The 16,642-nt window shown below is 41.4% G+C and overlaps 1 protein-coding gene across 1 annotated transcript in view; it reads left to right on the top strand.

The window, feature by feature from the left end:
- GUCY2C (guanylate cyclase 2C) overlaps nucleotides 1–16,642 on the top strand; it is an 81,814-nt gene that overhangs the window by 26,661 nt on the left and 38,511 nt on the right. The window contains exons 10-13 of the mRNA XM_050749367.1: nucleotides 618–729; nucleotides 9,582–9,663; nucleotides 14,030–14,135; nucleotides 16,230–16,292. Coding sequence (XP_050605324.1) covers nucleotides 618–729; nucleotides 9,582–9,663; nucleotides 14,030–14,135; nucleotides 16,230–16,292 — 363 coding nt within the window. The remainder of the gene's footprint in view (nucleotides 1–617; nucleotides 730–9,581; nucleotides 9,664–14,029; nucleotides 14,136–16,229; nucleotides 16,293–16,642) is intronic.

Below are 16,642 nucleotides of genomic sequence, written 5' to 3'. Positions count from 1 at the left end.
ATATTTCCATTGGCAAATTACTTGAAAATGAAATCTTTTATTTTAGAAACTAATTAGTGTCATGTACAAGAAAAGTATATTAGAGCCAAGGAATAGAAGAGATTAGAAAATTAAGTAACTGATAGAAGTTGAGAAGTGTAGTTATTTCAGGGCCCCTTGACATGTATCAAAATGACATAATGGATTTTAGCTCTGCTGCATTTTCTTGAGAGCTTTTTTCAAAAGCAACTTAATATTGTGGAAAGCACTAGTGTTTCATTTGTCATGTGACTTGGAGCTAGCCATTTAATATTTCTTGGCCTCTAGTTTAACATTTGAAAAATGAAAGACTTGAACTAGGTTACCAAAGGCCCACAGAATCTGTGCTGGACAGACAGGAGTTAATGGTGTAGTGTATGGGCATAATGAAACAGGAAAGTAATCGGTCCATCTGAACTTATATCTATGTTCATGCTGGGAACCAATAAATGATCCTAACTAGCTGGTTAACAGTTGCCTTTTTTCACTGAGAAGTGTTGTGTAAATCAAGTGTCATTGAGTAGAATCATTAATCTCACCAGAATTTGTTCTAAAATGATTTACTGTTCATCCTTTTCCTTTTTTGTGCCCTGACACAGTACAAGGTTCTTTTGACCTATGATACCCACGTAAATCAGACCAACCCTGTGGATATGAGCCCCACATTCACTTGGAAGAACTCTAAACTTCCTAATGATATTACAGACCGGGGTAAGATATCCCTAATGAATTTTCTTTCCCTAACACTGTTTTCCTGATAAGAAAAGTAAACTCTATTGTTTATGTAATTAGCCTGTGCTTTTTGCTGTGTTTTGTCTGCTGTCCCAGTTTGATTTGCTGGGTTTGTAAATGTGGTCTTTACTTCCCTGCACAATGAATGATATTATAGTTCTGATTCAACACTGATTTCTGGCCAGGCGTGGTGGCTTATGCCTGTAATCCCAGCACTTTGCGAGGCCAAGGCGGGAAGAATATTTAAGCCTAGAAGTTTGAGACCAGCCTGGGCAATATGGTGAAACCCTGTCTCTACCAAAAATACTAAAAGAAAAAAAAAAAAAATTGCCCAGGCATAGTGGTGTGCACCTGAGGTCCCAGCTACTTGGGAGGCTGAGGTGGGAGGACCACTTGAGCCCAGGAAATCAAGGCTGCAATGAGCTATCTTTGTTCTACTGCACTCCAGCCTGGGCAACAGAGTGAGATCCTGTCTCAAAAAAAAAAAAAAAAAAAGGAAAGAAAGAAAATATTCTTATTCTCATTTAGCTATACCTGTCTTTAAAATATGTCTTATCATTTGACATAAATTATTCCACAGAAAACCGGGTTTCATAACTGGCAAAAATGAGCACAGAGACATACATTCTTACTCCATTTACATTTTACTGCAATACGCTAAAAGGTTGTGTATTTCAGCAAGAAATCCTTGACATATCAGGCTGAGGGGTGACCAGTGATCCTGGCCTTTATAGTCTCCCCTGTTCCCTCCCTGGACACATATTTGGGTTGCAGTGATAGTCACCCACCTACTTAAGATTAGGTCCTATCATGTCATGAATAGCCCTAACATGACTTGGCCAGCTTTCACCCGTGCAAGCTGCACACTGACCATCCGCAGCAGGCAGGGCCAGTCAGGATCTCCCGGGCAATGAGGTCTCAGGAAAATCTGTCCATGACTGGCTTGGCCAGGGCTTGCCATAATGAGCAGTAATTCCATGTGACTAGGAAAAAGTCTTTAGGAAAAAGTCTTAAATCTGGACAGATATTTAGTCCAAAGATTAAAAAAAAAAAAAGTAGAAACACCATCAATAAAATTATTTAGAGCCAAGCATGGTGGCTCACGCCTGTGATCCCAGCACTTTGGGAGGCCAAGGTGGGAGGATTGCTTGAGGCCAGAAGTTCAAGATAGCCTGGGCAACACAGTGAGATCCCATCTCTACAAAAATTTATAAATTAAAGCTGGGAGTGGTGGCTCATGCCTGTAATCCCAGCACTTTGGGAGGCCGAAGTGGGCGGATAACGAGGTCAGGAGTTCAAAACCAGCCTGACCAACATGGTGAAACTCTGTCTCTACTAAAAATACAAAAATTAGCTGGGCATGGTGGCACATGCCTGTAATCCCAGCTACTCAGGAGGCTGAGGTGGGAGAATCGCTTGAATCCAGGAGGCAGTGGTTGCCGTGAGCCGAGATCACACCACCGCACTCCAGGCTGGGGAACAGAGCGAGACTCCGTCTCAAAAAAAGGGAAAAATTATAAATTAGTGGACATAGTGGTGCATACCTGTGGTCCCAGCTACTCAGGAGGCTGAGGTGGGAGGATCACTTGAGCCCAGTAAGTCAGGGCAGAAGTGAGCCATGATTGTGCCACTGAACACCAGTCTGGATGACAGAGCAAGACCCTGCCTAAAAAAAAAAAAAAAATAGAAAATTATGATATATTCACAAATAGAGCATCAGGCAACCAATTAAAATAATTATTTGCAAAGAATGTTAAATGACATGGGAAAACTTATGATGTAATGTAATAGAAAAATACAGCTTCTTATTTAATGAGATTCTAACTTTGTAAAACAATGTATAGAAATAAGACTGGAAAGAAATATGTTAAACTGTTAAGAGTGGTGTCCTCTGAGTGATGGGATCCTGGAAGATATTTTTTTGCTTTATTCTATTTTTCTGAATTTTCCAAAATTTCCACAATGACTCTGTATTACTTTATTATTTTCAAAAAGTATTAAAAATTATAAGCTACAAATATTTTTATACCAGCTCCACTCTATAGCCAGAAACTCTGAAAGTTTGATCTGATATAAAGGGAATGTTTCTGGTTTGAAGGGCTTACTTGTGTCAGAGCTATACCTACATTTCTAGTTTTCTTTCACTCTGAGTCAAATTTAGTCCAAAATGATTCCTGTACTTTTATCCAACAGGCATTAGCAGCTGATTAACGCAATGAGGGAGGGGGGGATGAAGATGGCATTCTTCTAGACAATAAGCAATACTGAGCTGACTTCAGATTTATTGCTATGGTTGCTTTTTAAAGTTGAGTTTTATTTAATAAGCTTTTAAAACTATTTCTGGAACCATCTTCAGGTTTTCTAGTTTTAAACCAAACTTGACTTCTGAAATATATCTCTTTACTCATGGGCTTCTGCAACTCTCAACTTCTTTCTTTTGTAACTTTTTGAGTTCAAATTATGTTTTCTTTCTTCTTAATTATAACCGTCAGTGACAATGTTAGGTTTCTGTTTTTAATATATTTCCTTCAAGTTTTTTAGTATTTTGGTTATTCAATAGGTCTGTGATCTGTAAAGTGCTGAACTTCTCAAAAAGTATTTTTTGAGAGAGTTCTCCTTACTTAAAACAGATCACATTAAATATTCATACTATATCCTACAGGGACGTTATATTATCCTGAGCAACTTTACTTCAGCCTCAGTTAACTAACAACCTCAGTTAGCCAGAGCTTTTCAGTACTTAACTGTTACTTACTACATTTAGCTCTAAACCTTACCAATGAAGCGATAATATAGGAGTTAAAAAGAAATTATTTAGGCAGGTAGCGAGGGTACTAGAGTCCTCAGTAAGTCTTTTTCTTTTCTTTTCTTACTCTTCTTTTTTTTTGGAGACATTGTCTGGCTCTATCACCCAGGCTGGAGTACAGTGGTGCAATCTTGGCTCACTGCAACCTCTCCCTCCCGGATTCAAGCGATTCTCCTGCTTCAGCCTCCCCAGTAGCTGGAATTACAGGTGCTTGCCGCCACGCCCGGCTAAAGTTTTGTATTTTTAGTAGAGATGGGGTTTCACCATGTTGGGCAGGCTGGTCTTGAACTCCTGACCTCATGTGATCCGCCCACCTCGGCCTCCCAAAGTGCTGAGATTACAGATGTGAGCCACGGTGCCCAGCCAGGCTTTTTCTTTTAATTGAAAACAGCCTCCAAACCATTTCTTTTCTAGCAAAAAGCAGCCTGAAAAGCTGAGCTGCAAGAATAAATAAGCAAGCTGGAAGTTCGCATAGATGAATGCCCGCAGCTGTACTAAAAGCCAGATCCACCCAATATAGCGATTTCCCCTCCCTTTTCTTTGTAGCCATGTGTGGGGGGTGTCGTTGTGCCGGCCAGGTAAAGCCACATGTGTGGGTGTCATGGCGCCAGCCAGGCAGAGGTCACATTTGCATAATACAAGATTAGGGTGAGAGGGTCATTTTCTTCGTGGGCTGTGTTAATGGCACACCGGTCAAACCAGTCCCCTGGGCCCTATATAAATCAGACACAGCCTCCTCAAGCATCCCTATATAAACTACTGCTTCCCATCACAAGCAGGGATTTTTCCTTTCAGAGCCTTCCTACCTCTCTACGGTGAGCTGTTCTCTTCTTTCCTGCCTATTACACTTTTCCACTCCTTACCCCGCTCCGTGTTTGTGTCTGTGTCCTTAACCTTCTTGTCACGAGATGACGAACCTTGGGTATGTCCCCAGACAATGAAGCCGCTTCAGGAACTCAACCTTTGAAATAGTATAGAAATAAGATATGCATGACTAGAACTTTCATCTGTGCGCACACAGCTACTAAGTAACGAAACATTTCACCAGGAGATTACACTATCCCCGTTCTTTCGTTTATTTAACAAAGATGTTTACTTAATGCCAGACAATGTTCTGAGCACCTGGGAAACAGCAATGGACAATGCAGATTTGGTGCCGGTCCTCATTTTCAAGTCCTCAGCATCTGCTTCCTGTATCACAATGACGTCCAACTGACTTCCTGCATTAGTCCTGCCCACTTCCATCCAGCCCATCCTGCTACCAGAGAGAAAGCACAAGTCCAGTCATGTCACTGCCCTGTTGCTAACATGTCAATTGGCAACTCTGCTTTACCTACAGAATACAATCCAAAATACTTAATACAGCACAAAGTGTCTGTAATCTCCCTACTTGTCCAGCCTTATCTTTTACTCACCTATCCCTTCCCCATGCCCTCAACTTCCTCCCTACTTCCTTAAAGGGTCGTGCAAATTTATGCCACTGTGTCCTTATTTATGCTGCTCCTTCTGAATAGAATTTATCACATCTCCATAGAGGTGGGAAACATCTACTCATCCTCAAGATTTAACTTGAATCTCATCTTTCCTTAGCTTTTTTTTTTTTTTTTTTTTTTTTTTTTTTTTTGAGACGGAGTCTTGCAGTGTTGCCCGGCCTGGAGTGCAGTGGCACGATCTCAGCTCACTGCAACTTCCGCCTCCCAGGTTCACGCCATTCTCTGCCTCAGCCTTCCAAGTAGCTGGGATTGATTACAGGCACCTGCCACCGTGGCTGGCTAATTTTTATATTTGTAGTAGAGATGGGGTTTCACCATGTTGGCCAGGCTGGTCTCGATCTCCTGACCTCGTCGTGATCCACCCACCTTGGCCTCCCAAAGTGCTGGGATTACAGGCATGAGCCACCGCGCACCCTCAGGGCTTATTCTTTATTCATATCTTCTTGCCCCAACACAGAGCCTTGGAATGAATAAATGAATGAATGAATGACAACGTGAGATAAGGGAGTATATTTCTACTCTGGACTCCAGTACTCAGCTATACTCTGTTAATTTCAGTCAATTTATTTCTCTTTTCTAAGTGTGAGTTTCTTCCCCTGTTAAATCAAGAAGTTTATCAGGTTCCTTCCAACCGTAATGTCATTTGACCTGGAGGTTATACTCTCTCATTCATTGTGAGATGAGTTAAATAGAATGCGATAACTACAGCAGCCACCAGAAGGCAGCAGAAGCTTAACCTTGGAATTTAGATCGTGATATTGCGTTTATCTAAAAGGCAAAACTAAAAAGCGTGTTTAATTAAAAATGACTACATTTACATAGTATATTTAAATACTATATATAAATATTATAATTATATCTAGTGCAGTGAAGTGTTCATACTGTAGGAGGCAGAGAATTGAGGTGGGCTGAGGAGTCCCCATATTCCCTCCAGTTTATACTCTAGTCTAGGGGAAGTGCAAATTTCATAGAATTTGATAGACCAGTGAGTGTTGAAAATGTATTTCTTGTACTCACTTTTGTTTTCTGTCTGGGGTTTAGGGCGTGAGAATGGTGGTAGTGGCAATGGTGGTGATAGTGATGGAAGCGGTGATTGTGGTAACAAACAGAATTCACCAGTTAGATGTGCCCATAATGCAAGTTCAACTCCAAAGTATGAATTTATTTCTGCTCAGTTGAGAGTAGAAATCCAAAGTTCACATTTTCACCATTGAAAATTTCCCCTGAACACAAAACAAGGTAATAGAGGCAAAGTCACATGTTTGCAAAGCATAAACCCTTCAAATTCAGCCCTTATACAAAGGAGCTGTAGTATTTACCCCAAGCTAAACCATCTACTTCAGAAGGACATAATGTGATTAAACAAAAACAGTTTTAAAATACACGTGGCATGAGACCCCTAATGGCACAGGAGTCTTTATTTATGTATTTTAATGTCCAAGCACCTTCTCCTTGCCTCTTCTCAGGCAATAAGATGACCAGGGCCAGGTTTTTCTTCTATTATTTTTTATTAGCCATTTTTATTGATACTTTACCACATACCAGGTCTCATGCTGGGTGCCAAAGGTATAAGGATGAACAGGAATGAATAAGTAGGACATGGCCTGTACCCCCAGGAGTTTAGATTACGGTGCCATGATAGAGAATACAGCGTGAGGGTTTAGGATGCTGCTTTCATAAAGAGATCCTAATACCTCCTTTTCAGGGGCACCTACATCCATTATATTTTAGCACAGAAAAATTCACATATGCCTGGGCACGGTGGCTCACGCCTGTAATCCCAGCACTTTGGGAGACCAAGGTGGGCATATCACCTGAGGTCAGGAATTTGAGACCAGCCTGGCCAACGTGGTGAAACCCCACCTCTACTAAAAATACAAAAAATTAGCTGGACGTGGTGGCGTGTGCCTGTAATCCCAGCTACTTGGGAGGCTGACGCAGGAGAATCTGAACCTGGGGGAGCGAAGGTTGCAGTGAGCCGAGATTGTGCCATTGCACTCCACGTGGGCAAAAAGAGCGAAACTCTGTGTCAGAAAAAGAAAAATTCACACACATGATTTTAAAATCCAGTAGCAGATGTGTTCCTAATGGAAAGTGAATGTGTCTGATCCCACCTCTGCGCATCTCCGCTCTCTCAGTCATTTCTGCTTTTAGTGTTTTGCATATCTAAATAAGATGCTTCTATTTCTTGATGTATAAGCTTTAGCAGTTATCTATTAATTTTTTGTATTGATACATGAAGATTTAGCTCATCTTCGCTAGCCCTCTTTCTCACTTCTTCCCATGTAGTTATATCTCTTTTGTCAGTACAATTATTGAACACCTTTTTCATTTTAATTAATATGCATGAGCTTCTAGTGTTGTCCCATCAGTTGTATATAAAATATCTTGCCTCCCACTTTGTAAGCTGAAGATGTTAGTGCCATAATTCTTTCTTCTACCTCCTTCCCATCTCCAAAATTCTCCTATATTTTTCTTTGCCAGGGTTGATAATATTTATTTGGTAACCAAAATAAAGACCTCTGTTCTTTACCTATAACTTGATTCTATAAGTTGAAAAGAAGGAAACATTTTCATTACGTATACATAATAACATCTTTCTTTTTTTTTTTTTTCTTCTTTTTTTTTTTTTTGAGATGGAGTCTCATTGTGTCTCCCAGGCTGGAGTGCAGTGGTACAATCTTGGCTCACTGCAACCTCCACCTCCTGGGTTCAAGCGATTCTCCTGCTTCAGCCTCCCGAACAGCTGGGATTACAGGCGCCCACCACCACACCCAGATAATTTTTTGTTTTTTTAGTAGAGACAGGGTTTTGCCATGTTGGCCAGGCTGGTCTTCAACCCTTGACTTCAGGTGATCTGCCCCTCAGCCCCCCAAAGTGCTGGGATTACAGGTATGAGCCACCATGCTCAGCCAACATCTTTCTATATAGCCCCAATGTCTCCCTTTTGTACCACAAAGGAAAATTGATTTTCTCTCCTTTTTGAATACCTAATTCTCAAAGTCAGGGCACATTTTACTTTGTTTCATTTTGGACAAATGTTCAACTTCCTTGAACATTTTTTCCTTAGAATTCCTGATTGGGTTTCTCTTTTCTTTCCTTGCTATATAAAGAAACATGTCTTTTTCATCATATTCCTAATCACTTCCCAGCTTCTTCCACATTCTGTCTATTGCTTGGAATCTATTCCGTTTTTAGTTCTTGAGCCTACTGACTTCCTAATAGGGATTCATTGCGGCATATATGAACCACGACTTTCCCATGCAGTCTTATTGTTGCTGTCCTTCTCTGTGTAGGAGTATTCCTTTGCATACTCAGACACTGCTTCAGTGCTTCTTTGGGTTGGATCCACATTTTCCTGGATTCCACTTACTCTTCTGACAGTCTGTCAGCTTACTCCACCTATACAACTCCACCCACACACTAGTGTTCTAGTAAATAAAATCCCATTCTTCATTGACTTCCCTCACTAACCCAGGAGAGCTTAGAAAGAACTGGCATGCAACACTGTCACTTAATGTTCTATACTGACTTACTTTTCTTCCAGTGTGTGCTCTGTATTTAAAAACAAGTTGTCTCAGTTGGGTGTGGTGGCTCATGCCTGTAATCCCAGCACTTTGGGAGACTGAGGCGGGCGGATCACTTGAGGCCAGGAGTTCATGACCAGCAACATGGCGAAACCCCATTTCTACAAAAAATATAAAAATTAGCTTGGCATGGTGGCGCACGCCTGTAATCCCAGCTACTCTGGAGGCTGAAGCAGGAGACTCGCTTGAACCAGGGAGGCAGAGGTTGCAGTGAGCCAAGATTGCACCACTGCACTCCAGCCTGGGTGACAGTGAGACTCCGTCTCAAAAAGAAAAAAACGAAAACAAAAACATGTCTCATCCTCTATGAACCCTTCTTAGGTATACTGGTTTCAAGGACACCAGGTAGACTTCTACCACCAACATTTTTTTGTGTGCTATGAACTATTTAATGTTTGTGTAACATTTGGTGATTGCTGTTAGAAAGAATAGAGATGTATATGCTGTCAGAATAGCCAAAATTAAGCCACTTTCCCTGACTGTTCAGAGAGTAGAGACACGGGACTTACGTTACCAGAGAGAAATTAATGAAAGATAATTTTTTTTTTTCAAACGGAGTCTCGCTCTGTCACCCAGGCTGGAGTACAGTGGCTCAATCTCAGCTCACTCCGTTTCCCGGGTTCACGTCGTTCTCCTGCCTCAGCCTCCCGAGTAGCTGGGACTACAGGCGCCCGTCACCATGCCCGGCTAATTTTTTGTATTTTTAGTAGAGACAGGGGTTCACCGTGTTAGCCAGGATAGTCTCGATCTCCTGACCTCGTGATCCACCTGCCTCAGCCTCCCAAAGTGCTGGGATTACAGGTGTGAGCCACCGCGCCGGGCTAAAAGATCAATTTTTTTAAGGGGTTCTCTTTTCCCGTCCCCAAATTACATTGTACAGCTAGAATCTTGGAAATGCCTTTGCTTTCTTGACAAAGGTCCTTCCTAACGCATTTTCCTCCACAGGCCCTCAGATCCTGATGATTGCAGTCTTCACCCTCACCGGAGCTGTGGTGCTGCTCCTGCTTGTCGCTCTCCTGATGCTCAGGTACAGTCGCCTCTATCATGCCTGTGCTCGGTATCCAGAGAGGCAAGGAGGGAAAGCAGGAGAGGCCTGTTGTCTGCTGCTGATGATGAATATTCACAAAGAGGCCTGTAGACTGGCCTAAGATAATGAAGACATTCTGCATCAAAGACTATGTGAAGGGCAGAATATTATTGAGTGAATAGATTAGGGCTTTGGAGCCAGAGATGCCTGAACTCAAATCCCAGTTCTTTGAGTTACTAGTTCTGCGGTCTTAAGCATGTTACTTAGTGACTTAAATAGGTAACTTAGCTTCAATTTCTTCATCTGAGCTGTTGGAAGGATTAGAAATGGAACGTGTATGCAAACTACCATATAATAAGCATATATAGATTAAAATAGTTATTTTTATTATGTTGGTATATCATGGGAGACATCAAACTCATTACATGGCATGCTATTTAGGCTGGGGGAGGTTTTAGAAACAATTTATTCCAAATCTCCTATTTTAGCCTCAGGAGAGAGAGCCCAGAAACTCAAATGGCTTCTCTAGAATCTTATCACCAGGTAGTGGGTGGGGCCAGAACTAGAACTCAAGCCTTCCCACCATCAGTTCCAAGATTTTTCGGCTCCACTTGGATCTACCAAATGCCTAGCCAGAGACATTGTGTGTACTAAGAAATATTTGTTGAATACATAAATGAGTGAGTAAATACCACACTACCTCCTAATCTGCATATGTTAAATGCCAAACTTATAATACCCTATTATACTACCAGGTTCACTTGCATTTCCTAGCTAAACAAGACAACAGTTTTATCTGTGTATTATACACTTTGGTCTGTGTGTCATTATTCTTTCTCTTGTGAATGTCCAGCCTACCATACAATGGTTGATGTTTTCTCCAGAAAAGGAAGTAGACTATTTTCTTCAATCTGACAACAGTGCTTGGCTCCTGTAACTGTGTTGCTCAGAAATACAGGTGATGGTCTACAGTGTGTGGTGACCATTACCATTTAGTGAAGAGTGAGAAGAAACCAAAACTTCCCCCCAAAAGCAAGTCTAAATGGGAATCAGTTTAAGATAGGGGTAAATCACAAGATCAAAGATAATAACAGGTGTTTCTCATTGTCTCTAAACATAGGAGGCAGAGATAGGGCTTCCTAATGGCCAGTGCAATGCTATGCCCATGAGGGGGCCTGGCAGACAGGTGGTACACATGCAGTTTGCCATTACAACGGCCTATGCAAGAAAACTAGCAAACCATTTAAGAAATCCCCTAATTCAGTATGAATGACAGTTGGCTTTGCTGAGTCCCAAGAGTCTCCTGGGGTACAGAGGTGACAGCCCAAGAGCCTTTAAGGTCTTGATATTCATCCTACTTGCCTCCAGGTCTTAGGGTCAGTAATATGCTATTTTATATGCATTTACTCGAAGAATACTCAGACTTAGATGGAAGCATATGAAGAGAATAATCATTTCTGCTTAGGGGACATTAAGGAAGGCATGGCCTTGAGAAGGTGAGTATGAGTTTGTCAAATAACCAAAAAGCAAAGGCAAACTAGGGACAAAACAGGTCAATGAATATCAGTTCCAGAAACAAATACAAGCAAGAACTTATAATATGACAAAGATGACAGTATGTGTCAGCTAAGAAATGATGTTGGTGGCCGGACACGGTGGCTCACGCCTGTAATCCCAGCATTTTGGAAGGCCGAGGTAGGCAAATCAGGAGGTCAGGAGTTCGAGAACAGCCTGGCCAACGTGGTAAAACCCTGTTGGTAAAAATCTCTTAAAAATACAAAAAATAAGCTGGGCATGGTGGCAGGCACCTGTAATCTCAGCTTCTTGGGAGGCTGAGGCAGGAGAATCTTGAACACAGGAGGCAGAAATTGCAGTGAGCCGAGATCTCACCACTGCACTCCAGCCTGGGTGACAGAGCGAGACTCCATCTCAAAAAAAAGAAAAAAGAAATGATGTTGGTAAAGTAGGCTTTCCACATGTAAAAAGCAAAATTAAAACAGGTAACTTAGCTTCAATTTCTTCATCTGAGCTGTTGTAGGGATTAGAAATGAAACATGCACACAAACTACCATATAATAAGCATTATATAAATGAAAATAGTTATTTTTATTATGTTGTATCATGTTATATTTTATTATTATTATATATTTAAAAGAATACACAAAGACATAGTTTACTCTATATGGAGTTTTAAATGTTAAAGCATAGTTTATATGGAGTTTTAAATGTTTGATTATGTGAAAATCAAACTTCAAAACTTAGAATAAATTAATAAAAATGAGTTTTTAAAATTAAAATTATTTTTATTTTTTTGAGACTGAGTCTCACTCTTGTCACTCAGGCTGGAGTGCAGTGGCGCCATCTTGGCTCACTGCAACCTCTGCCTCCTGGGTTCAAGCAATTCTCGTGCCTTGGCCTCAGTGGTAGCTGCAGTTACAGGCGTGCACCACCACACCTGGCTAACTTTTGTATTTTTAGTGGAGACGGGGTTTCACCATGTTGGCCAGGCTGGACTCAACTCTTGACCTCAAGTGATCCACCCACCTTGGCCTCCCAAAGTGCTGGATTGTAGGTGTGAGCCACTGTGCCTGTCCAATAAAAATGACTTTATGATGTCACATTAGGAAAGTACTTCTCAGTCAAGATAAAAAAGGAGAAGTCAAAGAAAAAATACATAAATATGACCATAATAAAAATCAAAACTTTCTGGAAAACAAAGTTAAAAGAAGTAATAAACTACGAAAAGGTATTTGAAAAACAAAAGGACAAAGGATTTATTTCTCAAAATATATTAAGAACATATGTAAGTTAACAAGCTTAAGAAAAAGATACACAGTAGGGAAAAATGAGCAAAATTATAAATACATAATTCTATATAATTCTGAGTCTATATATTCTACTAAATAGCTAGAAAATATTTGAAAGGATAATCTCACTAGTAATCAAGAAAATGCAAAGTAAAGCAATAATGAAACACTGCTTCGCTTACATCACAAAGGTTAAAAAAAAGTTTATCGATACCAAATGTTGACAAGAATATAGAAGATGGGAATTCTCAAGATAAGAAGGTAAATTAATTGATAACCACTGCTTTGGGAAGCAATTTGGTGATATCTGTAAAGTTGAAAGTGTACATCCTCTATAGCCCAAGAATTCTGCCTCATCTATACCCAGTCCCCAGCCTTTTGGCACCAGGGACTGGCTTCGTGGAAAACAATTTTTGGGGGTGGGGGAGTTTTGGGTTGTAACTGCTCCACCTCAGATCATCAGGCATTAGATTCTCATAAGGATAAGGAGTGCACAACCTGGATGCCTCCCATGTGCAGTTCTCAATAGGGTTCACGCTCCTATGAGAATCTAACGCCACTGCTGATGTGACAGGAGGCGGAGCTCAGGTGGTAATGCTGACCTCTCACCTCCGGCTGTGCAGCTTAGTTCCTAACAGGCCATGGACCAGTACCAGTCCACGGCCCAGGGGTTGGGGGCCTAATCCCCAACCTACACTATCTGGGGACCGATACTATCTGAAGGAAACTATACATTCTTAACATTTTGTAGTTGAGATAGGTGTTGTTACATTTTCTCTGTACTTTTCCATTTTCTTTAAACATATTTTTTGAAAAGGCACAGATGGGTAAGAGGAACTGGCTTATTTAGGGATCTGGTGTATTCTCTGGTGGTTTAAAAATTAACATTTTTGCCTGTCAGCGTTACCAACTTTACATTTGTTTCCTATATTTTTTCCTAACTCCTTCTATGTCATCAGTTTAAATCCTTTACTGTCGTGAACGACTGCCTTAGTGAAAAACCTGGGAAAGTGAAGCGAAAAGAAAAGAAAGACTAGGAAACAGGGGTCCCCAGTTGCCAGTCCATGGCCTGTTAGGAACCGACCGCACAGCAGGAGGTGAGCAGTGGGTGAGCGAGCATTACGTCCTGAGCAACCCTTCCTGTCAGATCAGTCAGGGCATTAGATTCTCATAGGAGCGTGAACCCTATCGTGAACTGCGCATGCGGGGGATCTAGATTGCATGCTCCCTATGAGAATCTAATGCCTGATCTGAGGTGGAACAGTCTCATCCTGAAACCACCCCCTGCCACCTCCATGGAAACACTGTCTTCCAGGAAACCAGTCTCTGGTGTCAAAAAGGTTGAGGGCCACTGCTATGAAAGCCCATCAGAAACTCTTGCAGGTCCACTGGCAGTGAGCACTTTTCAGTTTGGAGAACATGGTGTTCTGTCATTGGGCTACCTTCCCCCACGCACATCTACTTGAGCATACCAGGGTTCTAAACTTCTCCCAGTCTTCAGAAGCTGAATGGCATGGATACTAAGAAAAACCTATTGACCGGCTTTATTCCTTTCACAGAAAATATAAAAAAGATTATGAACTTCGTCAGAAAAAATGGTCCCACATTCCTCCTGAAAATATCTTTCCTCTGGAGACCAATGAGACCAATCACGTTAGCCTGAAGGTAAAGCCTACCTTACTTGTTGAAGAATGGGCGCAATTTGCCAGGTATTTGACAAGACTTAGCATTGCAGGATATGTGCCAAGTAGGGATAGTTGTTCTAGAAAGCAAGACTTAGATGCTTTCTAATTTTCAACTCTCTGCCTTCCCCTTGTTTCTCCATTCTCCTACATGTCAGCTAGTTAATCCAGTGAGCACTCCCTGGAGGCTGAGATATGGTGTGTTCTCATTCTCTGCATCTGACCCAGAAGAGAAATACACATAAAGGGAATTTGCCATGGAAGGGATGTAGGAATGGGCAGAGCATTTGAGTTCCCCTAAACCTTGGATGCTAATCTATCCGTACTAAGGACCTATGACTTGTCTTACTCATTCCTGAAGAAAGACGCCTCCTCTGCTTATATTTGCTCACATTCACCTTCAACCAGGAAATAGCAGCAGCCAATAATAACTTACTCCATTTAGCACAGTCAATGCAGGACCTGTGCTGTCTCATCTACTCCTCCTACTCCAGGAACCCAAAATTAAGCTTTATCATCATAATTTTGCTGATGAGGAAACTGAAGGACAAAAGATTAAGAAACAGTGCAGGGACACATGCAACTAATGAGTAAGATTACTGTAAGTAATAATAGCTAACACTTACTGAGCACTTATAATGCACCACATGCATTAACCCATTTCGTCTTCTCCTGAGCACTGTGAAGTAGCAGGGCGGAAATTCCAGGAACACAGCTGCAATTTAAACCCAGTCTGTCTAACTGCAAAGCCTGAGATTGTAACACATTCCATATACCATATAATTATCCCAGCTTTTATACCAAAGCATATTAAGAGAATATGGAGACCCAAGACCTCCACAGATGGGAATTCGTGGACTCCTTCAGACTAGGGCCAAACTGATAGTGTGGTGTGATTTGAGATGCTTCCTTGCTTAAAATCAGCAGGAATATAATTGCATTTGGTCTAAGTTTGTCTCTGGAACCTCTCTACCAGCTCTTGACCCTCCTCCCCAAGTCCTGCGTGCTGCCCTCTAATGGCTCCGATCCCCTCATATCTATCCAAGGACCAGGTCTTCCCTTCTTTCAGAAATATGACATGCTCCAATGTGAACCTCCTCCTGCTGAACCTCCAACAGAAAAATTCTATTCACAAAGAATTTTTGTGAAAATTCTACCCACAAAGACCAATCTGTCTCAGCTAAGTGTCAGGATGAAATCAATTTAACAGTAATTCACAGTCAGGTATAAACAACCTTAAGACTACTGAATTTCCAAAGAGAGAATTTGTTGACCTAAATGACAAACTGGAAGTACCTAGTGTTAAAAGAAAAACTCTGGACAGATGAAATATAATTTATTTGAGCAAAAAGTGATTCATGAATTGTGTTGCACTCAAAACCAAAAGAGGTTCAGAAAGCTCCACCCCGCAGCATGGGCAGTGAGCTTTCATAGGTTGTACAAGGAAGTAAAGTCCACAAATAACTTGATTGGTTACAGCTAGGCATTTGCTTTATTTGGGCATGGTCTGTTCAGTTAGCTGCCTGTGATTGGCTGAAATCGAGCCATTTGTTACAAAAATAGACTCCCAGATCAGTTTTCAGTTTGCCTATATACTAAGTTAGGTCTGCCATTTATAGGAACTCATAATACAAAGACAGTCTCATGCCAATGGTCTCCTGTCTATTTAATATCACACTAGGAAGAGGAGAGGGGACTTTCAGAAGGAGCATGTGCACCTCTGTCAATGCACAGCATCCGATGGGCTCCCACACGCGCCACCTCTGCACAAGTCCAGCCTTGGTGTCATTCCTCAAGCACCCCCCCACTGCCTCAAAACCCCATATTTCATATTTTCTCTTTTGGAGTAAGCCCAAAACATGTGTCTCTGTATGTTTTCTTAAAATCTAAATATTCCTAGAAGTATAATTCATCTATTTCTTGTCAGTTTCTGTACAAAATGTGTATGAGTACAGATTTTATTCGTTCATCAGAATGAATGAGTCATCTGGCTAAGGAAATAAGTCTTTGGGACAGTAAACTCAAAGGAGGGAAGAGATATGGAGTTTCTGGAATAATTAGCCTTTTCTTGTGCCAGATCGATGATGACAAAAGACGAGATACAATCCAGAGACTACGACAGTGCAAATACGACAAAAAGGTGACGTCTCCCACTTCTCTGAACTCTCCACTGGGGTATGCTCGGGGCTTTCTGACCCCTCGTTGCCCCGGCCCCTGATGTCAGTATCACAATGATGGGAGTGCCCAGTCTGTTCCCAAGGGCTGTTCTTAGAGCTTCACAGGGGTGGCCAGGGCCCTGCTTCTAGGGTTACAAAACTCACAATCCTGGGGAAAATGGAAGACAAATAGAATGTTGGGGAAGGGTGGAGTGTAGGCAGAAAAATGAAATATAAAAGATATTCAGAGTAGTCGAGGGCAACCCTAGTATTATATTTTGGCTCATTGCTGAGAAATACAACAATCTCATATGAGAGATTTGCATCTTATTTC

The sequence above is a fragment of the Macaca thibetana genome, chromosome 11 (assembly GCF_024542745.1).
Source record: "Macaca thibetana thibetana isolate TM-01 chromosome 11, ASM2454274v1, whole genome shotgun sequence".
Lineage (NCBI taxonomy): Eukaryota > Metazoa > Chordata > Mammalia > Primates > Cercopithecidae > Macaca > Macaca thibetana.
The sequence above is the reverse complement of the archived record's forward strand: the minus strand, read 5'-3'. Positions and strand labels throughout refer to the sequence as shown.